The sequence below is a fragment of the Dermacentor silvarum genome, unplaced genomic scaffold, assembly GCF_013339745.2.
Source record: "Dermacentor silvarum isolate Dsil-2018 unplaced genomic scaffold, BIME_Dsil_1.4 Seq1097, whole genome shotgun sequence".
In the NCBI taxonomy this organism is placed as follows: Eukaryota; Metazoa; Arthropoda; class Arachnida; order Ixodida; family Ixodidae; genus Dermacentor; species Dermacentor silvarum.
In genome coordinates, this window is record NW_023605557.1 from 20,885 (window position 1) to 46,354 (window position 25,470).

A 25,470-nucleotide genomic window follows, 5' to 3' on the forward strand; every position below is an offset into this window, starting at 1 on the left:
CCCGAAGCACTAACAGCAACACCACTGGCTTTCGGGTCTGCGCCACAGGTTTGCGCAAGAGTGTGTTGTATGTGAGATGGACACATTTTCCGTGTAGTCGAGTGGTGGAGTAAAGGGGGAAGGGGTATTCGATAACAAACCCTTGCTGTGCAGCTCTGCAGGGGACCTTGGCGATCTTGTAACTTAATTACGAAGGTTCGAATCCTTTAGCGCAATAGTACGTGTCCGACTATTCGTTGAAAGGACAATACCAATGAATTTAGACGATGGGAATTATTCCAGCGTCGGCTAACAAGGCCGCATTTTTATTTGGACGAAATCGCTCCCGGACTATTGAATTTCATTTAATTACTCGAATTTTCTAAGAATTATGTGAATGTTATATAAAGAAGAAAAAGCTGGTAGAGCAGTGGATGGAACATGTTAATATTACGATGTAAGGACGTACCAATATTGTGCAGATAAATGACTGTACGGATACTATAGATTTTTTAAAACTTTAATTGCGACAGTTCACATTGCGGCGGACGAAGGATACCACTGCGCGAGCTTGTCTAATTAAGTTGCGTCTGCTCCCTGTCATCCATGTGTTGTGCCATTTCACATAGCATCTGGCGTATGCATTTCTCGGCGTGTGGCCCCATCATCATGAACGAACCTCTCCCGTGTCGGTATCTGCAGCTTAGCAAAATACATGCGAAGAGCATCAACCAGTGATTGCAGAGTGGCTACGGCGTGCCGGTCTTGCTAGTCTGGCAATTTCTCGGGAGCTGATGGGGTGAATTTCGCGCAATCAATGCGCGTTGAAAGTCAGACAATGAATGGATCACTGGGAATGTAGGCCAAGAATCAGCATCCGTATTCTCCGCAGCTTTCTTGTCCTTGGTATCCTTATCACTGCCATACTTGTCCTTGGGATCAAGTCTGTTTAGCTCCTATAGGACCGCTCGAAGCGCCTTAGAATACTGAACGCCCTGCTTCCAGTGATTTTGCATGCCTTCAGTAGCCACCATGGCTTTGATCCTTGAACATTGACCGTGCACACTTCTGACGCAGAAAACGACGGGAATATTTCTCCAAAATCTCAAGTCGACAAGTCTCTGCAACCGTTTATAGACTTGCTGCGCATCTTCACAGTTGCATTAGAACCGTAGCATGTACGTGCCACCTTTCTCTCTCGTTTGGCCCATTTATTCCCTTGCTTGCATTGAGGGAACCGAGCAAACCCGATGCGTGTTTGATTAACTCTCGCTGCCATTCCTCCCGTTTTCGCTCTCTCTCTCGTGTTCCGCCATAGCACGCGCGTGCGTGCGTGCGTGCGTGGTGTGTGGTGTGGTGTGTGTGTGTGTGTGCGTGCGTGCGTGTGTGTGTGTGTGTGTGTGTGTGTGTGTGTGTGTGTGTGTGTGTGTGTGTGTGTGTGTGTGTGTGTGTGTGTGTGTGTGTGTGTGTGTGTGAGTGAGTGAGTGAGTGAGTGAGTGAGTGAGTGAGTGTGAGTGAGTGAGTGTGAGGAGTGAGTGAGTGAGTGACGTGAGTGAGTGAGTGAGTGAGTGAGTGAGTGAGTGAGTGAGTGAGTGAGTGAGTGATGAGTGATGTGAGTGAGTGAGTGAGTGAGTGAGTGAGTGAGTGAGGAGTGTGAGTGAGTGAGTGAGTGAGTGAGTGAGTGAGGTGAGTGAGTGAGTGAGTGAGTGAGTGAGTGAGTGAGTGAGTGAGTGCGTGCGTGCGTGCGTGCGCGCGCGCGCGCGTGTGTGTGTGTGTGTGTGTGTGTGTGTGTGTGTGTGTGTGTGTGTGTGTGTGTGTGTGTGTGTGTGTGTGTGTGTGTGTTGTGTGTGTGTGTGTGTGTGTGTGTGTGTGTGTTGGTGTGCGTGTGCGAGCGTGTGCGAGTTGTGTGCGTGTGTGTGTGCGCGTGTGAATGTACGTGTGCGTGTGTGAGTGCACGTATGCGTGCGTGCGTGTGTGCGTGTACGGGCGGGCGTGTGCGTGTGTGAGCGTGCGTGCGTGTGTGGTGGGTGTGTGTGTGAGTGCACGTGTGCGTGCGGGAGTGTGCGTGGGTGTGTGCGTGTACGTGCGGGCGTGTGTGAGTGTGCGTGCGTGTGTGAGTATGTGCGTGCGTGTGTGCAGTGTGCGTGTGGATGCGTGTGTGAGTGTGTGTGTGCGTGTGTGTGTGCGCGCGCGCGCAGCCGGTACAGCCGCTTGCTGTGACGGCGCGCCGCGCGTTTCAATTAAACAATTGTAATTCGTCCACTCACTGGCATTGCCTGTCCGCTCGGCGCGCTGTTTAGTGCGGGCGCGAGCTTATAGTTCGTATTCCAATGCATTTGGCAGGCAGCCTTTTAGGGGCGGATATATAGAAACTGATGCTCTCGATATCCTTCAGGTATGGCTTGAATTTTGAACACTGGCCGGCTTTAATTTCGCAATTGCAAAATGTGCCCTAAACTCGTTAATTAGCATGTTAATTAGAACAGCTCAAATAACCCGTCTGTTCCAGCGATGCGACGAGTGCGTCGGAATTGCCATACTATGCCACAGGCGATCTGTATGCGCATCCTTGAAAACGAAGCGGCATGCATTTTCTTGATAACGGACTTGATTTGGCGTTGTGCCTATGCGTGCCATTATTCACTTCGATTGCGAAACTTTTCTTCTTTTCTTCATATCGTAATCACTTCCGTGTCTGTCTATATGTAGTGCACGCATTAGCTACACGCTGGCCCAAGTGATCTTATGCAGACTTTTAACGTCGGAGAAAGGGTATAATTTTCTCTTCATATTTAGTAGAGAACTTTCTACCAGTGCGCTTGCTAAGACTCGTGAGATATATGCAAATGTGTTTTGTTAGTTATTGCGGTCTAAGATTGTTCATTGTCAGCTCAGCTTGACGCAATCAGGAAGCTATTTACGCAGTCGTTCGATGATAAAAATGCTAACGATCACATAACGTTTTGCCTCGTAACGGCGCTCTTACGAATGAGCGGAGTTTTTTTTTTCTTTCTTTCTTTCTTTCTTTCTTTCTTTCTTTCTTTCTTTCTTTCTTTCTTTCTTTCTTTCTTTCTTTCTTCGGTATGTAGAATTCTTTATACGACTTCTGCAACCAGGGATGATCTCTTGACAGGGAATATCAACAGACGTGTACGACAGCGACTGTTATCGATGGAGGCGAAATTAGAGGGACACTAAAAGGAAACAATCAGTTCAAAGTGATAAATTATTCTTTCGAAACTCTATTTTAGTTCATTTCACTGTGATGGGTTGCTTACTAATACAAAAAAATTAATGCTATTTTTTTTTTAATTTCCAGCCGAAACCTGCGTGCCATTACGTCAGTGTCGCGTCACGGATTTCTAAAGGTATGTTCAGACTGCGGTCGTAACGTTAGCAAAGCGCGCATCTGTCATAAAGAGAGTACTGCGCGTTACAAGCGTTAAGATCGTCAACAATGCTGGTCGTTCACATTGTCAGTTGCGTCTCAGTGGATTTCAACATGGCGCCTGTAAACAGACTACGCACACAACAGCGCACACTACTCGAACTATACACACACAAGCTACTATATACGCACACACACAGCCACGTCTGTTGGGCCGTTGCTCTAACTGGGGATGCCGGTAGTCGCGTCACCGGAAATTTAAAACTGAAACTGCGGCGCCTACTGGCCACGGCGTAACTGTCGTATCTGCATGAAACGTAAAAGTAGCGGCCTTCCAACAATTACGCTCACGTGCGTAACGACTGTTGCGCTCTTAACGCTTCATGCGATTGTAGTCTGAACAATTTAGTTGCGCTTTTTGCGTTTGCGCTTCCGTTTCTTGCGAAATATCTGCAAATTACGTACGTAGTCTGAACGTACCTTAAGAACCTTTATTTTTCGCGTATTTGGGTCATTCAGTAAATGCTCTCGTAACTTGCTAAGTTCAGTCTTTGGTCCCTTTAGAATACGGTGTAGTCCATCTTTACCAGTAAAAAAAAAAAAAAAAAAACGGCGTGCCAGTGTTTACGCCGTCATAATCCATGATGCCACGCCGAGCAGGTCCGGGAACATCGAGGTGGCCTCGCCCACCCACCCGTCTTTCGTTCTCGCGTCTCTCCTGGCTTATATACGAAGCCTCTTCTCCGAGGAGCGGCGTTTTGGTATCGTAGAAGGCTAATTTACAGATACAGCACAGCTCATCTTTCTTTCCAGTGTGAGTTGTGAGTTGTGTTCATCGGGACGCTGGTGAGAGTGATATGTACTTGTGGGGACGGCGCGGTCCCGCAGTCCAAGCCATGGCAGGCCTGGCCGGCCGCGCCAAGGGCGCCCAGCCGCGGCTCGCGCCACTGCTCGTGCGCTCCTCGACTTCGACTTGTTCCACCACTGGCTCCGATGTCGCTGATCGATGATTTTTACTTCGTAATGTCTCGGCCGTGGCACGGCCGAAACGTTACGAAGATCATCGATCAGCGACATCGGTCACCGGACATCGCCCAGCGGCATCAGCGACGAGAGAACTGTCAGCCGTAATTCCAGCGAGGACTGTACGACTACCACATGGCATTAGCATGAAGAGTGTGTATACACGTGGCAATTTACATCGTACACTTCCCGATCACGGATACCTCAATAAGTTGGGTCGCGTTGTGTGCGCGGTTTTTCCCGCGGTGAGATTAGTTTCTCACTCGGTGATCAGGCTCTCAATTATGCTCACCCTACTATTCCTAACCAGATGGCAAGTCGCAGTTGGGTCACGGCCAAGAATTAATAAATGAATTCATCGAGAAGAGCATATCGCTGACGCCCGGGCGGGGAGGGAGGTTCACAGCGTGCATGCTTCACGACATCGTCGGGATGGCTGTCTCTGCAGCGAAATTGAACAGGAATATCAATTAGTCCTTGGATCGCCAGAGAGAGTCAAAGGAAGAGAGAAAACACTATGAAGCACGTTCAGAGCGTACAGAGAATTCAGAACTTCGTGGAGCAAAGGTGCCTTTCGTGTGACTGAGTGATTATCTAGCCATCCTGAGTTTTACTTCTTTTTTTTTCTTCCTTCAAACACCTTAATGCGGCTACGCAAAATTATTCGAGCAGCCATAACGGTTGCTTTCGGCAGAGTGGGCGTCACGAGACGCGCGGAAGCTGCGCCCCCGTGTCCCGGTAGTTACGCGTTTCTCACCGACAGCAGGCAGATCGTTGAGGCGTTCAGCAAGGCCAATCGGCTGCTTGGACGAGATGAGAACGCTTTTCTCGAGGACCTGCTGGAGGTCATCGATGCGACCGAAGTCGACCTGTTCCAACGGGCCGTCACTTCGACAGGAACGCAAAGCGCGCTGGAAAGAAAGGTCAGGTAAGCCATAAAGTTCATTAGAGACTCTTGGGTATAGAACGCGGCTTCGTGCCTGTTTGCAAGCCTAAACCCGAGTGGAAACCAGAAAAAAAAGAGTATGTTATGCTGATCCCACACACTGAAAACGCGAAGCATTTTGCAGTTAACTGGCTATCTATAGCATCGTTCGGCATCCCGCAAAACGTTACCATACGGTGACACATGGGGCGCTATAAAATGTGAAGCTGTTCCAATCTGTTTCTACTCCCTTTCCTCCGTTAGCCCTCCGTGAAAAATTTTTGGGCCTCACCCGCTTAGCCTGTCTGTCACGTGACGTCACAAAATCACGAAAACTTACCATGTCAAAGTGAACGCACCAAGCATGCATTATTATGCCGAACAAATCTGATTTTTTTTTTTTTCGTATAGCCGGAGACAGCTCCGTTCCGACAGAACTATAAGATGGCTCCGCGCGCCGCTCGCTCTGGCGCAGGCTGAGGTTCTGGCGGAGCTCTCGTAGGGAGCGGACGCATCTCACATGCAGTCCGCACCTTTTCGATCTTTTTCCGCAACCGGCTCACGCAGCTTCACCAAATTTACTAAGGACTTTCCTTGTGTGTTCCGACACCCATACGGACCATTTGGAGGAACCGGCACCAAGATTCTTCGGCGATTTTCGCCGTTTTCGGTAGGCGCCACGCCACCTCACAGCTACGCCGAACCCAGGCCTAGCGCGACAACGGAGACGCCGTTGCTCGCCCGCTCGACGCAGCCAGTGTCTCCGAGCAAGCAGTGATGAGTTACACCGTCGAAGGCGAAGAAATCGACCCCGCGGAGCTACGTGATGGTACGTGGCAGCACCCGAAATGTCCGGCCGACCCGCTAGACCTCCAAAAGCGCTTCGGTCGCAAGAAAACCGACCCCACCGAGCTGACCGAGGAACTAGGCCTCGCCGGTGCTTCGGCTGCCTCCAAGAATAAGTCGCGTCCGCCGCAGCTACCGCGACGGAAGCCCATGCCTCGACTGCCCGAGGAGGACTATAAAATTGTGTTGCGACCCAAGTGTGCCGTGAATCTGACCAACATTGGACTTATCGCACTCTTGGAGGCGATCTACGCGACATCCAAAATCAACCAGGCGCAAGCCGAGCAAGCCGACCAGGTGAGAGTGCACCCGATCAAAAACACCATCACCATTAGTACACCCGATAGAACGCGGGCGGACGCTTACCGGACTCTTGAATCTTTACGCTGTGAAGAGCATAACATCGACATACCAGTATCGGCGTACGTACCGGCTCCGGACGACTCCATACGGGGACTGGTCTACAGAGCCTATACTAACGAAACGGACCAAGCCATTCACGATGAAATAGCAAACAAGAACCCGCAATTACCTATTGTGAATGCAAGAAGACTCGGTAATTCAAAACACTTTGTGATCACCTTCGCCGGCCGAGACTTACCGTCCTTGATACGTTATCGGTGTTTCACTCTAAACGTGTACCCCTTCAGGGAGAGGCCGGAAGCTTGCTTCAATTGTCGGAAATTAGGACATCGCTCCGACGTATGTCCACAACCCCGACCAGAAATCCCCAGATGCCGAAGGTGCGGGGAAGAGCACTCACCTCCACCGGAAGGAGAGAAACCGACGTGCATCCCACTCTGCGTCGTTTGTCATGGGACACACCCAACGGGTAGTCGAAACTGCAAAAGGCGCTTCATACAACCAAAACAGAACAAGAAAACGACGTCACAAAGCGACACCCAGACCACCGGAGAGACCAGGCGTTCCCACTCAAGAGGGCGAACCCAAGGCGTCTTTCGAGACCGCTCCGAGTCATTCCCTCCTCTGCACAGCAGAGAGATTGACCAGTCCACCTCCGGAGGAAACACCTCCCAGCAAGACGAACCTGCCAAGCACGTAGCCTGGGGAAGCGGTAAACCTAACCTCCGCGACAAAACAACACCGCAAGTGACCACCTCATTGGAGACACCGCCCGAGCAGCAGTCACGAAACGGACGGACAACGACGCAGACAAGGGAAGAACGTTCCGGCTACAAGATCAGCCAAGCTGCCCGAGAAGAGGGCACCCCCACAAGGCCCCAGCAAAGCAAGCCACAACAGCAACAGGACCAACAGGTGAGGGAGCTGGCAGAGCAGATAAAATTTCTAAAACAACAATTGGCTGCCGCTAATGATAAAATTCGACAACTCGAAAACAAACCAACCCCAATTAGTACCTCGCAGAATCTCTGTGCGAACAGACCAGTGGTTTGCGCTCCGAGTGAGGCAGAAAATATGGAAACTGACGTAACTAAAGGCGAAAAGCGGAAAGCAGCTGGCCCAACAGAATCAACAGGTGATAAGAAAGGTAAATCGGAAGGGATGGATGCGCGTGTAGCTCAACTAGAAACCGCATTTGAGCACATTCTAAATAACATGAGCAATTTAACCGAGCAAATTAAGCAACAAACGGAAAACATTGTTATCCTGAGCACGACAGTGCAGGCACTTGCTACCCATACAGGCCTTGACATGGCACGTAAGCCGCCCGCAAATCCCTTGCATCTGTCGGGAGACAATGACTCATCTGAAGCTTCGATGTCAAAGTCAGATGCTCGACACCCGGCAGGGGGACCAATCAGATCGCACAGCGTCGGCGCGGCGCGGCTAGATCCTCACAGGCGTTCGTGATGGCTGGAGCACCTATAATTTTATGGCAATGGAACTGCAGAGGGTTCAAACAAAAACGTCGAGCCCTAGAATTAACAATTCAAGATTCGCAAGAAAAACCCGACGTTTTGGCACTCCAAGAAATTGGCATTGCAGCCAAATTAACAGGCTATGCAACCTACACGGAAGTTCTTCGATGCGGCCGCTCTCCGACCACAGCGCTCATGGTGCATAGAAATCTGACAGCAATTCAAATAGACTTGGAATGTGACGAGGTAGCGTACACATTCATTGAAATTCTACCTAATAAAAGAGCAGATCAATCTCTTTTCGTTCTAAATTTGTATAGTCCCCCAAAAGACAAAAGTCCATCCGCATCCAAATTGATGATCAACGCCTATAAGCACGCCCATAAAGCACCACTCGTAGTGCTGGGCGATTTTAACGCCCGGCACTCAGCCTGGGGCTACCCAAAGGGGGAAAATAAAGGCAACAAGATTTGGGAAACAGCACAAGGCTATGGTTTCACCCTTCTAAACGACCCGGAGCGCCCCACACGCATTGGCAATAGTGTGAGTCGAAACACGTCCCCCGACCTAGCCTTCGTCAAAAACATTGCAAAAACCACATGGGAGAATACTGAAATGAACGTGGGAAGTGATCACTACATTCTAACTATCACGGCCTTTCTAAAGGGCTACAGGAAACGTAAACTTACTATCCTGCATACCAGGTGGGACGCTTTTCGTCAAGTTCGCGATAAACGAACTCCCGCACCCATCTCTAACCTCGAAGAGCTCGAAGAATGGGTCGATACCATACTTCAAGACGCCAGTAATGCAACCATAGAGACGGAAATGGAAGATGACGGCCCCACTCCGGACTCGAGACTAATTCACTTATGGGAAGCACAGAAGAGCATACAAAAGCGATGGTCGTCACAAAAACATAACAAAATCCTTCGCAAAAAGCTCGTAAAATTAGAAAGGGAAATTGAACAGCACTGCCAGTTCCTTAGTCAGGAACACTGGCATCAGCTTTGCGATCGAATGAACGGACAGTTGGGCAATAAAAACACATGGTTCCTGCTTAGGCACTTAATCGACCCTAATCAAACCAAGTCTGCATCGCGGAAAAACATGCAAAGAATTATTCATTCCTTCCCGGAGATGACGACACTCTCATTAAAGAGTTGAAAGATCGCTACTTCAACGTCGACAAAGACTTCCCAGTCTCAAATACCTACACAGGGCAAGAAAATGAAGCCCTCGATAAAGACATTGAGGAGGCTGAAGTCCGAGCTGTTCTTAATAGCATAAAGACCACAGCTGCAGCGGTAAAGACGGGGTCACAAATAAGATGCTCAGAAACCTAGATGACCGTTCAATCATAGAAATTACGAAGTTATTCAACATTCATTGGAAAGCTGGCACCATCCCTCCCAGCTGGAAGCACGCAAAAGTCATTTTTATACCGAAACCGGGCAAAAAGCTCGAGTTAGGAAACTTAAGACCAATTTCCTTGACCTCTTGCTTAGGAAAAATCATGGAGCATGTTATACTCACGAGGCTAAACGAATACGCTGAGACGGAGGGGCTATTCCCTCACACGATGGTGGGATTTAGGCCCAATCTTTCCACACAGGACACCATGTGGCAATTACAGCACGACATCCTGCAGCCAGGCCCTATCAGAGCCACAAGGACCATACTAGCGCTAGACGTAAGCAAGGCCTTTGACGGTGTTACGCATCGTTCAATCCTAACTAACCTGAACCAGATGAACGTGGGGAAACGCAGTTTCGCATATATCGCAAACTTCCTCAGGGAAAGAACTGCAGAAATTCATCTGGGCGACCTTAAGAGCGAACGCTTCACCTTAGGAACACGAGGAACCCCGCAAGGAGCAGTTCTCTCACCTTTCCTTTTTAACGTTACCATGAGAAACTTGCCACCCCTCTTAGATGCAATACCCCACGTTAGCCATTCAATATATGCAGACGACATAACAATCTGGACAAACACTGGCTCAGATGGCGAAATCACAGATGCACTGCAAACGGCTGCAGACACGGTCCAAAATTACGTTAAACTAAACGGGCTAACATGCTCTGCCAAGAAATCCGAACTACTAATTATCAGAAAGAGAACAGACAAAACAGACAGCCAACAGCAGGCCTCCACAATAGCGGTTCGAATGGAGTCTGGCCCGGTCCCGCCTGTGCTGACCATCCGGGTGCTGGGAATGCTCATACAACACAACACCCGCAACGCACAGGCTATAGCCGGGCTGCAATCGACGATCCGACAAATGTGCGGATTGATAAAAAGAATCGCAACAAGACACACAGGCATGAGGGAGGAGGACCTATGTCGGCTGATTCAGGCCTTTCTGATCAGTCGCATAGTGTATTCCCTCCCTTACTGCCACCTAAGGCGAGCGGATAAGGACAAAATTAACGCCTTAATCCGTCTAGCATACAAAACAGCGTTGGGGCTACCCAAATATACTAATTCGGACAAACTATTGAGATTAGGAATACACAACACTATAGAAGAACTAATCGAGGCGCACAAAACGGCCCAGATTTTCCGCCTGTCCGGTACACAGGCCGGAAGGTACATACTAGACAAGCTGGGCCTGAATCCCACAATCGCCTCTGTGGGACGAACCCCCTTGCCACAAATCACAAGGCGGCAGCTAATCATTAAACCTATTCCTAAAAACATGCTCAGAGGAAGGCACGACAACCGTCGTACAGCCAGGGCAAAGCAGTTGTGGGATAAGTACAAAGACGACCACTCTGTTGCCTATGTGGATGCGGCGGCGCAGGGTAACCGAAAATACGTTGTGAGCGTAGTGACCGGGAGCGGCCGCATATTAAACGCGGCCACGGTGGAGGCCTTCTCCGCCCTTGAGGCGGAGGAGACAGCTATCGCTCTAGCCATCACGAACGACCTCGTTCATACAATCGTTAGCGATTCCAAAAGCGCGATTTTAAATTACACTAAAGGCACTGTTAGCAAAACTACGCAGCAAATCATAAACAATTATTACCACACTTTTTATCAAGCGGACAGACTTATTAATCTAGTATGGGTCCCCGCCCACTCGGGAAATCCTGGGAACGAGGAGGCGCACCGTATCGCCCGAGGGTTAACAAGCCGGGAGGCGCGCCGCTCTGACTCGGATTCTCTGAGTGAGGTGGTGACCACATATAATGAAATAACAAACTTTTATAAAGAAAGGAGGCGTACATACCCGGCGCCTCATCGGGACCTTACCAGAGCGCAGGCCACCGTCCTTCGCCAGCTTCAGACAGACTCTTTTCTGAGTCCGCACAGATTGGCGATTATCACAAATGGGGAATTTAACCCCATATGTCAAAATTGTAACATGAACGAATTGGCAACACAAGACCACATTCTTTGGGGATGTAGGGGTTTTCCTCCCCCAAATACGCTCTTGCCAGCCCCCTCCAAACTTACCTGGGAGACCTTACTTAGGACTGCCGCCGATCTCAGGGAACAACTAAAAATCGTCACTTGGGCCGAGGGAGTCGCCCCCAACAGGGGCCACCCTGAGACCCCACCATGATTTGCAATAAAGATGTTGTAACCACCTGGCGCAGGCTACTCGGAGCCACCGGCGAGATCTAAATTCGTTGTGTATATAATAAATATGAAGTAAAACGCTTTCGTGGCCTAGTGCGTTAGACATACTTGGAAAGCAAGATAGAAGGCCCATTCAAAAGGGAAGGCAAGCAGGACAGGCGCAGTTCTACGCAGTCCTACGTACTGCCCTTGTCTTATACGTCACGCACAAGACACATTCCCTTGTGAATGTGCATGTCTTGTTCTTGCGCTACCCTCAGTTTCAAATGCATATGAAGTTCGAAACGTAGCATAAAGCCACAATTGGTACTGTGAGTGAAACACTACATAATACGTGGATAATACCTTGCGATAGCCAATCGATAGTCAATCAATATGCAATCAATAATCGATCAATAATCAATAAATACCGGAAAAGCATAACCCGTAAGCCTGCAGGACCAGCTAGGTGCCGATCAGCTCCGCTGTTTCTTTAGCCTTGCGCCACTATAGTGCAAGCTACGATAATCTTTTTTCAACAAATGCTGGCGGAAAAGCTGCTAATTAGCAGAAGTACACTAATTAACCTTTTAAACAAGCATATTAAACCACGTGTTACAAGGGAGTTCGTCCTTAAATTGATGGTGCATGTCGAGCTGATGATGTTGCGCAAGAAATACTACAACAAAGGTGGAGACAGGCGGACACAGACAGGCGAGCACGAACGAACGCTGTATAGAAGGCCTATAGGTGCGCCTCGTTGTGCGGGATTATAAATTCAATATTATATTATTTAAACGCCCAAGGTATTCTGCCATCACGTTTGAAAATTGCGAGAACATAAGGGAAAGCGTTTAGAGTGTTCATTCGATTGCACAAAGTTTACTCTTTTTTTCGATGCAGAACAAAGTGAAGCAAGTTCCTAATCTACAAGTTTTAATAGAACAATGTGCAGACGTTTTCAAAACTAAGTAAAATATCATTTTGCACAAGAAAAGAAAAACAAGCTAAGCACAATAGACATGGAGCAGTCATAAGTCATATACCTTAAAGAACGCAATTAAAATATAACAACTAAAAACAAAAAGTATATATGCGAATCATCTCCGCTACACTCCGGTACATAAAACATAAAAAAAACTACTAGGCCAACCGTGGCTGCCCCATTTACGAAATATAATAATAATAATAATAATAATAATAATAATAATAATAATAATAATAATAATAATAATAATAATAATAATAATAATAATAATAATAATAATACTGACTATACAAACTATACAGTTGCACCGTGTCACCTCCCACGTATCTACAATACCCGACGTGGTTTCTTTGCCCACATCATGTAGGCTCAGTCCACAAACTGCAAACATTCCTCCTCTTCTTCGTCTGTTGTGGTCCTAATATTGGGGATATTTGGAGCTCCGACAGAAATTTTCATCAGCGCGTCGACATTGGCCAGCGTCATGCGACAAAGCGATTACCACAGTGCATGGGATCAGCGTAATTTTTTTTTTTTTTCAGAATAAGCGCCTGTTTATAGGAAGGGAGGGAGGGGGGATCTGGAATAATTTTTGAGGGGGTGTCCGGATCATCCTGTGGGGGTGTATAAATCCCTGCTTGACTGCAGCAATACAATACTCTTAGATCGAAAGTACACCTCCGTAGCCAAAACCTCAGTCAATCTTGCAGCGCTATAGGCAAGAGTATACACGAAACGTGGCTTGTATAGAACCGATCAGCTGCTTGCGACCGGCTTCCATATTGCAGGCGGAATACGACATAGATTGGATGCGGAATCTACGCGTATGCCGCTATACGGCTTTAAAAACCGGAGTACATGCGTTTATGTCGGAATGCATCCGAAATGATTTTGCACTGAAAGGTTATAAAGCAGTTTTGCTTTCAGTAGCGCACACTTGTTCATAAATTAAGCATTCCTGTCTAAAATGCAGTTGCGTACGGCCCCTATAAAAAAAAAAGTGATGAAGAAACTATATCGAAGATGACTATATCTAAGCAAGCGAATAACTCACCGACTGGTTCATGGATCACTGAAATGCAGCGGATGTATTAGCGAGAGTGATGATCGACGCATGCATGAATTTGTGATATGCTTTTGGGCAAATAAAAGCAAAGGTTATCGTGGAGCAATCAATGATGTCAATTTATTTATTTATCTACAGGTTATCGATAGTGACATTCCGACTAGAACCACAGTCGACCGCGCACACCGTACCGAAAGAGTCATTAACGACGTATTTCTCGAAGTAATTGTTAGCGCAGCAGTCGAAGATGGTTGCTGAGGTTACGCTTCGCGGCGCAGAGCTCTGAATCTTGTCGTGTGGTCCAGTCGTTCCCGCTGTTCCGCGCCCACCTGGGCAGTATAACTATACTGTAATAGATCAGGGGTAATCTAGTACACTATGGTATAACGTTGTAGAGCCTTTTCCGCACGTAGAGCCCCGTTGTACGCCACCGCGCACAACTTCTGTCTATCCTGTGCAACGCCGGCGCGAGCGTCCTCTCCCGTTGATCCATTATCGCTTCACAAACTCCCGCAAATACGCCTCAGCTGCATTTTCAAAGTCGGTGACATTTTTTTTTTTTTTTAGGATAACAATAGCGTTTGGCAATTCATTCCACATTCATATCGCACCCGGGAAGTATTTGTATCGAAATGTATCACTATTATAGTTCGGTACGGTTTTATGACGTAGTCGTGGTTAGTTCGCGGGTTTCTTTTGCCTGGAGCAAAAGAAACCCGAAACGTGGCCCCAATAGAAGATTGGAGCAATGCGCGAGCATATCTTATTCGTGTCGTGCAGGGATCTCGTCTACGGGACTGCGTCTTGCTACCGAGAGGTTGGTACCCTGGCACACCTATTCACCCGTATTCGAAGGAAGGGTGTTTCGCCACTCGAGTACACCGAGTTCAACACGACCAACCAGAGGCGATTGATTGTCATCGCTCAGATGCAGCAGGTATGCGTTGTCTGTGCCTTTTGATGCTTCTAGAATTTACGTATATATTTTCGGTGGCAAGCGAATTTTGCGTACACATATATGTGAGTCGATCAGTACGCTGTTACTCCCGTATAGGATAGCAAGTAGCAAGCTGGATATTCTGTTCTGACAGGAATCCCTGCTTTTCCTTTTATTGCTCTATTTCTCTTTGGCGAGGACATTGAATTTTGTATTCTCAGCTGTAAATCTTCGCACCAGTTATCACAGACGACTGGATGAATCTAGTTTTACATTCCGTTCTGACAGGAATCCCTGCTTTCCCGTTTATTACTCTATTTCTCTTTGGCGAGGACAGCGACTTTTTTTTATTCAGCTGTAAAACTTCGCAGCGGCTATCACAGACGACTGGACGAATCTATCTTTGATAATGTATTCCTTGCATGCTCAATATTCCACGTCGTCTTCTATAATGCGGGGCACCCTTTACATTCTTTCGAGCCGTCCTGAACAAAAATAATTTAATCATCGACACGAGAGCACTTGCAAAGTCCAGTGTGTGTGCGTGTGTGGCATGTGAGTGGGGTAGATGGAGCGAGGGAGGGGGTATGCTCTGTTGCTATGGTTGCTCTATGCAAGAATAGTCTGCTATCCCTGTTTTGACGCAATCTGTACAAATTTTGCGCATAGGCATGGTTTCACTAACCTAATGCTGAATACACATGAATGTCATTAAATATCAGAGCAACTCGGTGCCACATACTTGTGAGTGCATACTACCATGCAAGGAGAAAAATATGCATCGAAGAGACGAAGCAAAAAAAGAAGTGCTATATATATATATATATATATATATATATATATATATATATATATACAACAATTGAGAAGATTAAGAAATACATTCATCAAGGGGACATATTGGGCGAAGGGATCTTTATCTCGATTTATAACGGCCACGTCCCTTACCATTCGCTTTGAGCAAGAGCCAGGAAGTCACGCGACGTCTTCAATATATACACTTGCATTCAATAGTGGTCGAACGTCTTCTCACGAGTTCACGCAGCAGGTGTGACTTCTGAGAGGATGCGACAAAGAAAGCAATCGCCTTTAATCAACGGCATGGTGTTTTCTGTCCACTGGTATCATATGTGCAAGGAGATCGAGAATCCGGTGTCGACAACACCTATCACTTTGAGCCTGTCTAGCTTTAAAAAGAAAAGAAAATGTCGGTGCTGAGTGTATCGTTTGCTGCGTTCGAATGCGATATTGTCAAATGCATATTGTTTTACTGTTTGCTGGTGATCATTCTTCAACGGATTGTTATCATCAACACACACACACACACACACACACACACACACACACACACACACACACACACACACACACACTGTGAACGTTTTAACGTTTGTCCATTGACACAGTAGTAAAGCACAAAGGTTGTTAACGTCCATAGAAAATTTCACCATAAGTAGGTGAACGTTAATTCGCCAATTACTCTCAGATCGCGCAGGAGCTTCACGATGACATAGTGACCACCGCGCCGGATGACCGCGCTGACGTGAAAGCGATCCGCTCGGCGAATAAGCTCAACACGCTGCTGAGCGATGCATTGTTAACTCTGGCTTTGAAGACTGTGACTGACACAGCTAACGTAAGGGTGAGTAGTCTCCAAACCACGCGCGTGGTATTTAATCGTGCGGTTGGTGCATGTATCCGAGTGTGCGACAAGGTAACTTGGGCCTTGAAGTGGCACCTCAGTAATATTGTCGCCTTCGAGAGGTGTTGAATACGCTAGAAAGACTGGACAGTCGTATCCTGGCGGATGAAAGATTCCCTCATCTAATCCTTTTTTTTTTAATTCAATGCAGTTTATTTATTTCTTATACACGAAAGCGGAGCAAGAGCTAAAGGCCATGTGACCTGATAGAGGTCGTTCACGGAGTCTTAACACCGTCAGTCTTCGTCTCTGTCTCAACAATACTTCAGAATACAAAATGACCACGAAAGCACGGATACCCAAATATTAATCATTTAAATGCTAAGGTCGATCTGCACTTGCCGAAGTTGTTTGTACCAACATGGCAGAAACAAGCCATGCTTGTCCAGGCCGCAGATTCTTCTCCGTTGCTTGCCGGTGTCTCGCTCGACAAATCAGTTTGCGTTGTGCATTTGAGTTTCGGCACTTTAACATATTGTTCCATAATTACGATTCGCTTCATCATCTGCTCAGATAATTACCCTTTTACCTTACATGCGCACTGAGCAAAAGTATTTGTCTTTCATTAATGTTGGAGCCGAAGGCAGGCCCTGACGACAATAGACGTTTACGCGACCTACCACCTTCCCATCTTTCTCATCTCTCTAATGTCCTGTTGTATGCCACACATTGGAGGTTCTGGAGCTGTTCTCACGAAGCCTGGAGCGCTTCTCGTCTTCGTACTTCGACGATAAGGAGAAGGCAGATGCTGCCGACAGTACACCGATCATGCAGCAGTGGTCCCGCTACCAAGTGCGCAACACGGAACCGCTGGCCAACGCGTTCGAGTGCTCGCTGCTCCTGGCAGGGGCCAACTCAGAGGAACTTTCTGCAGCAAGGCAGTGCGGCAACGACCTCGCCCTCGCTATCCAGGTATATATAATGACGCATAGGGACACATTAGCGAACATCGTTTAACTGCGCGAACAAACGGACCACAGAGACGTCCTTGTTCAATGCTGTCTCTGTGTTTGTTCGCGCAGTTAAACGATGTTCGCTAACATGTACCAACTCACCCAACAACAAGTCTTCTAAACTACATAGGGACGCGTAGTGCGCCGAAACGTGTATACGTACCACTCGCGCATCTGGCATTTCCAAAGAGTGGCGAAGAAAGTTTGCTAAGGTGCATTACTATCCTGCAGCCCTTCTCGCCTCTTCTTCGGTCGTTAATGGTCGTGCTCCGGAGTACATAGGGAACACAGCACATTCGCACTATAGCATGGTAGTTACTACAATTGCGGCTAATGCATCTAGCAGACCAGCATGCTACAAGAGAGGCATTGCCAATGTGGTTTAGCAACAGTAAAACAATATGCATAACATATGCATAACATATGCATAACATGCAATAAACAATAGCAAGCAGTAAAACAATATGCATTATGTGGTTCCATAGCCTCCCTAAATCATATTCTCTGGGACTGCAGAGAAGATACCCCCCCCCACCACCACCAGATCTCCTGGCCGCTACCTCGCCTGAAGCGTGGGAAGCGATACTTATGAACCCGAACCTGGAGGTTCAACTTCAGGCCATCAAAAGAGCCGAGGAGGTGGCTGTGAGGCATCACCTAGTAGCCACCCCTCACTAAGCCAAATTAGCAAAATAAAGTTGTTTCCTCCTCCAAAGAGGGCTGTCCGACCAGGCGGCAAGGAGTGGATCTGGTGATCAGGTGCATTTGTGAGGGCATCTGTTAAAGTTTCTACCCTCGAAGCAGAGGGACACTGGTATCATAACCATTAGTTCACCACATCATGGGCAAGTGCTCTTCGCGGTATTCTGAGCAGCTCCCCACCACGCTACAAAGCAAAACCCTTAAGGATGTTGTTAAGGTAAGGATGTTAGCCAATTAGGGGAAACCAACATCAACTTTAAGGGGGTAAAAGATAGCAAAAGCACCCTTAGAGGCTGTTTTTGGGTGTTGAAGGGTGCTTTTACTTTGTCATATGATTTTGCTTTGTCGGCTCACACCCTTACTCTAAGGGTGTAAAAATGTTTACGCTTACGCTAAATGCAACCACTTTGAAGAAGGGCGACTGCATGAGAATGCGAGTGTTCCTTCGAATGCTGACGCAACCCTTTTTACTATTAAGTTATTTAGATGAAGGGCTTTTTAACATATGGCGTGCAATACAAGAACGCTACGGGAAGTGGCGCCACTTACACTCCGAAGCTCCCGTGACCTCAAGTTTCGAAAGAGAAAGAAATAGCTATTATACATACCTTCAGATCTTTGGGGGAGCGTCAGCATCCATGCTTGACCGTCTAGTAGCAGCCACGGTAACCGAGGCACTGTCCCGCATACTTATGACAAGTACTGCACGTCCGGAGCAATAGCTATACAACCGGAGAACGCCTATAGATTGTTATGATACTAGTGAGCGCCTGATTCACATATATAAACACCAATTGGAATTCTTGTTTCGCTCGTATAAAGTGCCCGTTCCAAGCTGAAAATTCAGATCTATGCCGTGGATCTCGCTCCAGCATAAAGTTAACTACGTAAACAGAGAAATACTACGTGAATTGTCCTGTATACATGAGGGAACTCTGACGCTGTACGATCGTTCAGCTATGCATGGGAATGATGGTTAGTACATGGATTAGTCTAATATTCATGCTTGTGGCTTCAAACGTTCTTATGACATTATTTATCACGCTTTAGCTTTCTAAATTTCCAAGCACTCAGTTTTCTTAACACGGCAAGTCTTTGCGCGCATGCGTAATCATTGCGAATCGCTGCATTTTATAACTCCCTATGTTGTTGAAAATGATCAATATGCAAAGTCGGAAAGCCGTTTGAAGCCAGAAGGACGAAGTTTAGACAAATCCATCTTATCATTACGTGGAAGATTCCCTAGCATCGCTGCCCCGATGTACGTGAAACATACTCACGCGTCCGGTACGCCCAGAGAAAACGAACTGAGGGGAACAAACCCGTGTATCGTGTGCTTGTCAAGTGTCATCTGGGGGCTGTCACTGCGTGCGTTCCACCTATACGCAGCAACCCACACTTGTCAGTGACAGCTTCTTCCTCTCCCCTCTCGCTCCATTCTCTTTTGGCGTGATGAAAGTGCGGCGGCACGCGGCAATGCAGAAGGACGGAACAGCGCTATATATGGAGCGCGAAATGTGCGTTTGTTCGCACTGAAACAACCGCAACCTCAATTGTGTGCCGTGATGCCTACTTCGATTCGTATGCACACGCAACGAAGCCTGAACTTATGCGGGTGCCTGAGGTCACGCGTTCAGTAAGGATTACTGGTTATTGACAAAAACTGTTTCCCTTAAGTTGCTCGTTTAGGTAACAGGTATTCAATGCAGCCGGTACACATAGCTTGCACGTGACGTCCCATCCGCGGGCTCGCTGCCGCAGCCGCCATGCTTGCGAACCGCTTGTCGCTAGTCTGACGCGCGCGCGCGCGCTGCGAGAGTCCGTCGAGCCGTTGTTTTCTCTGTGTCGTGACAGGCTTCTAATCGTCTTTTCCGTGGACATGCCAGCATTTCCAACTGCACGGCCCTTTTTCGAGGACTACTTCACACAGTTGATTGGATCTGCGCGTGTACGGTACAAAGAAAAAATTCAACTGTGCGAGAACGTCGATACCTGACACACTGCGCCTGGGAATGGTTGGGTGAAGAGTTTGTCGGCGAGGAGGCTCGGAGAAGACAAAGTGCTCCTACTTGGAGAGGTAAGCGCAGAGGGTTTTTTTTTTTTAACTTTCAAGGTCTCTCAACTCGGGTGCTTCAACTCGGGTCTCGGGTGCGGTGAGATGGGCCGATCGGCACACGTCTATATCCCTGTCGATGCCGCGTCGCCCTCGGCACGCCGTTCCTGCAATTCGGCTTCCCGCTTTTCGGCGTCCGCTTGCCTCTTTTCGGCGCGTCGTTTTTCGAGGTGTTGTTGTGAGGGATCTGTGTTCATGGCGCTGTAGCCGAGGAGAAGCGACGGAGCCCCGTCGGGGTCTATCTCGTCGAATAGTTTAGCTGGCTTCCCTAAGAACGCAAAATGAACTAAGTTACAAAACTAACCTTTCGTTATATATCGCCGTTATCACGCTGTCGAAAGGAATTATTTACCTGCAATGAAGTGTGCGTCGCAGACTCGCAGTTTGCTGTTCTCGATGTCTAAGTTGGCACGTTTAATGCGCGCCAGCCATAGGCTGCGCCGCTTCGTTCGCTCGCACTGGTTCTCCACGATATTCGGTAATGAAAAGAAGCTGCTGTTAGTCGGTTTTTTTCTCCCGCGGGTGTCACTGCGGTTGGAACAACCAAATATCATGCGCATGACCATGGTGACAACACGTCTTGCGACTCTGGGAGAGTGAGCGGTTCATATGCATGGCGGACGCATATCCCAGAATTCCTTTCTCGGGGTATCGGCATGCTGGAAATGTACAGCTGACAACGTTTTTCAAGATTATCACGTCGCAAAACATCGACGTGTCACTACTGCGTTATTAAGGTTTTAATCAATCAGAAAACTTTTCGGTCTGTTTGGCGACAATTTTCTATTTAGAGACGCGACAGAACTGGCCAAATTTTATGGGCTTTATTATTATGGAATTTATTATTGAAAAGCTACAAAAAGGCGACCAATCGAAATTGGTTGTAAGGCGCGTTGTATTTGTGACCATCGTGAAGCAACGGTTGTCTGCGCTCACAGAAGACACAGGCCGCGGTTAATTGCTCCGAGGCCTCACAAAAGCAATTTTAACGCGTAAGCATTCTTTGGCCAGTACGTACCCCAGCCCCGTCACACGAAAAGTGTAATGCCTTGTATCCGCAAAAAATGCGTAATTTGCAAAGTTAAGACATTTAATCGTTATAATAGCGTAAACGTAGATGATTGGTAGCTTTAGAAGCGATAAGGAACAATTAAAAATTGATCACAGAGACTACCCATAGGGATACATATATAGGGCTCCATAGAAGTGCATGGGGAAACTTATAGTAGGGATGGACCAACTGAAATTTGGGGGTCGGTCCACTTAAATTTGGGGGTGGGCCAATTTGAAGTTTGGATGTGGGCCAAGTTAAATTTGGGAGTGGGCCAACTGAAATTTGGAAGTAACTTCAGTGGAGTTTCTGCAGTTTTTTGTCTGTTCTTTATAAAACCCATTACAATGGGTCTTGATGCTGCGGGTGCTGCAGTTTCACTGTAGGTACGTTCTATTGGTGGATGCTCACAAGCGTAGCAGTAAATTAAATTACCAAAACTTATATACTAAAGCAATTTCAGGCTCGCTCACGCGAATCGTATGGCACCTCACGGCTTTCACGTGGGTCAAGGGACAGCAATGAACTATTTGACCTGTGCAAAGGTAACGTAATTGTGATTGCGGTGTTAATACAATTTAGATTTCTTTTCCCGAGCATTGAAAACTGGGAAATTTGCAGGCCCAACGTGGACCAAATGCATCATTGTGCTAGGAAACTCCTGACACGTGTTCTAATTATTAACCCTGCTGGAAATGTAATCCTACCCGCCGTGGTTGCTCAGTGACTATGGTGTTGGGCTGCTGAGCACGAGGTCGCGGGATCGAATCCCGGCCACGGCGGCCGCATTTCGATGGGGGCGAAATGCGAAAACACCCGTGTACTTAGATTTAGGTGCACGTTAAAGAACCCCAGGAGGTCCAAATTTCCGGAGCCCCCCACTACGGCGTGCCTCATAATCAGATCGTGGGTTTGGCACGTAAAACCCCATAATTTAATTTTAATTGAAATGTAATCCTAAAATCTGAAGGTAAATACAGCATTTCAGCTGTCGTGATGCATTTCATTTTAAATGCATCCGTAAAATTAAAGTCCTCTTCGCCCTACTGGTAAATTCACTGCTTATTCACCTGCACGGGCAGTAGACGAAAGTGAAACGTCTTGGTACATGCGTTAAGTTATGTTAGCTATTACAGTGTTTTCAAAAACCTCTACATTGTACCACATTAACTCGACAGTTCTAACCATAATTTCAGCGACATTGGAACAAACTTTAGCGAAAATGTGACATTTTTATCTCTGTTTAGCGACACGCTAGGAAAACGTTTGCAACACCGACTCCTGCATCACCCTCCTACCAAGATAGTGAGCTAGACAGGGTACCTGGCACACTGTACTACCACCCCAATTTAGCTCACTGTACAATACCACCCTGACAGCCTGGAAGCCCGTCCTGACAACCCACTTCCCATTCCCTCCTGGTATAGAGACACAAGTATATAGTCCATAGCAGAAGTACCCTTCAAAACAACCTAATAACGATGTTTTCAAACAAACAAACGCATAACTCCCGAGAACTGACATGCTACTGTTTTCTTATTCGTTTTCAGGCTATAAAAGAGCTGGATCTTTTCTTAAACCGCGAATGTCATGGTCCGCTTGGCGACCCGCGCTCGCTTCCTGCAATATTAGCGCAGGAAGCGTTTAACAAGGCTTCTGAAGTGCGTCGACAGTGCTGTGGTTCAAGCAGCGAGGCAGAGGCAGAAAAGGTAATAAGCTTGCATACTATCCTCGAGCGTCTCTTGCATATCAGTCTCAAGGAACTTGACAACGTTCTCAACAGAGACGCGTGTAATTCATAAAGAAAGATAATTACGAGACAAGCGGAACGATGAACTGGACAATGCGCATAGTAGCTCAATTTCTTGTTTCATTTTGTTGGCGCAGCTATACAGCCAACAAAATTATGCCATAAGCTTGTAGGTTGCTTCGTGTACTTGTCTGACTAGGGCCAATCATTAGGATAATCGGGATTGTTCAACGTATGCATGGAGCGGAGGGGTGCTTCCCAAGCGACTCCTGATCGCAGAAATCGTCGATGACAAATTGCTGAAGCGCAGTCACGCCAATACGGTAGCGCTAAGCGGTACTCAGCGGTAGTGAACCTGTATAGTATATATAGTATAGTATATGCTCCTAATGCTGCTTAGCATTGTTGTATGGTAATGTTGTATTAGTAAGCAGGGGCATTAAGCGGCCCCTGTATAGAGTAATGCTCCTGCGGAGTGAGAGGTTGGAATCGAGGCGTGCTTGGTAGTACCGAGGTACCACACTCGTCACGGGCTCGCGTACTCACTCGGACTGTTTCACCCGAATAGAGTGACGGCGCAGATGCTTGACATTTCTTATCCACGCAAAGACAGACGTCGAGTCCAGTGACGTCCAATACATGTCGGCTGCCTACGCGAGCAGTAAATAGAGCCAATATATGCAATAGCGGAACCATATGTCAAAAAGCGCAACAGTTAGCCGTGACAGCAAAACAAGCGAGAGGTTTACGAACGACAGAAAATTGGAAGGAGCGTTCTACCTATCTCCGATTAACACTGGCACCGGTAGCGGGAAAATCTGAATCCAATCCATCACTGTAGGGCGAGGGGAAAAAGCATGCGATTTCATTCGTAACGTGATGGCATCGAGAAAAGCTGCATGTGTCCGGAATTTGCGGTGTCGACTCTAGAAATGAGGTGCAAATGGTGGCAACGTCCGTCTAGCGTATTGTTGTGACTTGGGTAGCGTTTGGGCCGGTGATCCTTCAGCCAGAGGGATGAGAACGTCCGGGAGTAAGAGCGATAGAAAAAAAATTTTATTCTACATATTTACGGTGCCTCCAAATATGGAAGCCCACTCTATGGGGGAGCTCTTTGATAGTCTCAGCTCACTACATGTCTGAGCACATATCAGAATACGTCGGCACACCCCACTGCACGCAAGGTGTCTTCTTATAAAACATTCGTCTTCCCTAGTTGACCCGACTAGGGAATCAGATGACCTTGATGCAGCCAATCAGAGGGGTCGTATTGTTCACTGAACTAGGCAGGCATGCAACATCGCCATGACCATTGGAGCCCTAAAGGTCCCACTCTTTAACCTTACAACAATAACGCACTTACTCTCCCTCTCTCACTAGCGACATACCTGTAATCACTAACATGCAGTACTGTAATTATATGTTTTCGACGAGAACACTCACACAACACATAAATGTTTCAAATGCATTGTAGCTGAACAAGGAGTCACAATATGTCGCTGCCAGCGCTCTACAGTCCACGGCTTCCGTAGCCCGGTCATCCATAAACGATAATAAGTTTACGAATAAGCTATATCTCCAGCACGCCCACTATGCAGTGGCGTAGCCAAGAAGTTTTTTTCCGAGGTTGGGGGGGAAGGGGGGGGGGGGGGTCGCGTGGCCTGTGTTTCCCCTCCCTGACTGCTATGTACAGACCACGGTGTAAGATATATACTCTTAGGTGGGGACACTCGCGAGGCGCGATCGACCAGATAAAGTAGCAACAGCGCGCGTCAATCGGTCAGGTGCCGGCAGCGGATACCTATCGGCGGTACGAGGCAACTTCAAGACAGAAAAGGTTTTATCTACAGTTGCTATAGCAACCGGGCGATTCGCGGGAATCCGAAATGGTTGCGCGACGCGTGAAAGTAGGTCACCGCAGGGCGCGAGGGAAGAGGGCATCGCCTTGACGGAGCAGATACGGCGGCGCAGAAGCGCCGGTTTCTATAGCAACATTAGATAAAACCTTTTCTGTCTTGAATTGCATCGTACCGCCGATAGGTATCCGCTGCCGCACCTGACCGATCGGCGCGCGCCTTTGCTAGTCGATCTCGCCTCGCAAGCAAGCCGAGAAGTGTCCCCACCTAAAGTATATATCTTACACCGTGGTACAGACTGACGCTGAAATTCCCGTTCGTGCTTCCGCCCACAGAGTCAAAGAGAGCAGCGAGACATCGTGGACGGAATGATCGGAGTGATTCGAAGGCTGACGGACGGAGTGCTCGGCTACGTGGCCGACTGCGAGGCGTCCGAGGCATCTGAAGCCTTGCGAGATATCGCCGCCGGCATAAGGAACACGTGACTACGCCCACATAGATATGACCTTACAATCGCTCTCAGTATTCATGCGGAACGCACCGGCTCGCGAGTGACACGGCCCCTCGACTGATAAGCCGCAGAGCGTGACGTCACGAGGATGCGACGACGCTGCTGTCACTGTACGCGCAGACAAAAAAAAAAAAAAAAAAAAAAAAAGAAACAAAAGAAAAGAAACGAACGCGCAACTACCGACTCTGCAGCGTGTTTTCTTCTCACGTACTTACGTGTTCTTACGACCTCTCCAGCGGCATCCAGAAACATTCAGAAGGTAAGCGCACTGATGG

The 25,470-nt window shown here is 47.7% G+C and overlaps 1 protein-coding gene across 1 annotated transcript; it reads left to right on the forward strand.

The window, feature by feature from the left end:
• Nucleotides 1-4,876: 4,876 nt before the first annotated feature.
• LOC119434465 (uncharacterized) lies at nt 4,877-25,343 on the forward strand. The gene is made up of 6 exons (XM_037701607.2): nt 4,877-5,318; nt 14,401-14,557; nt 16,044-16,199; nt 16,935-17,171; nt 22,629-22,787; nt 25,020-25,343. The coding sequence occupies exons 1-6, from the start codon at nt 5,035-5,037 to the stop codon at nt 25,167-25,169; spliced, it is 1,143 nt and encodes a 380-aa protein (XP_037557535.1). The 5' UTR covers nt 4,877-5,034; the 3' UTR covers nt 25,170-25,343.
• The last annotated feature ends 127 nt before the right edge of the window (nt 25,344-25,470 follow it).

Excerpts from the sequence above, each read along its gene's own strand:
- LOC119434465 (XM_037701607.2), top strand. The coding sequence starts at position 5,035 with ATGCGGCTACGCAAAATTATTCGAGCAGCCATAACGGTTGCTTTCGGC. Across the intron at positions 14,558-16,043 it reads TCATCGCTCAGATGCAGCAG|ATCGCGCAGGAGCTTCACGA; the intron begins GTATGCGTTGTC and ends AATTACTCTCAG. Across the intron at positions 22,788-25,019 it reads GCGAGGCAGAGGCAGAAAAG|AGTCAAAGAGAGCAGCGAGA; the intron begins GTAATAAGCTTG and ends TTCCGCCCACAG.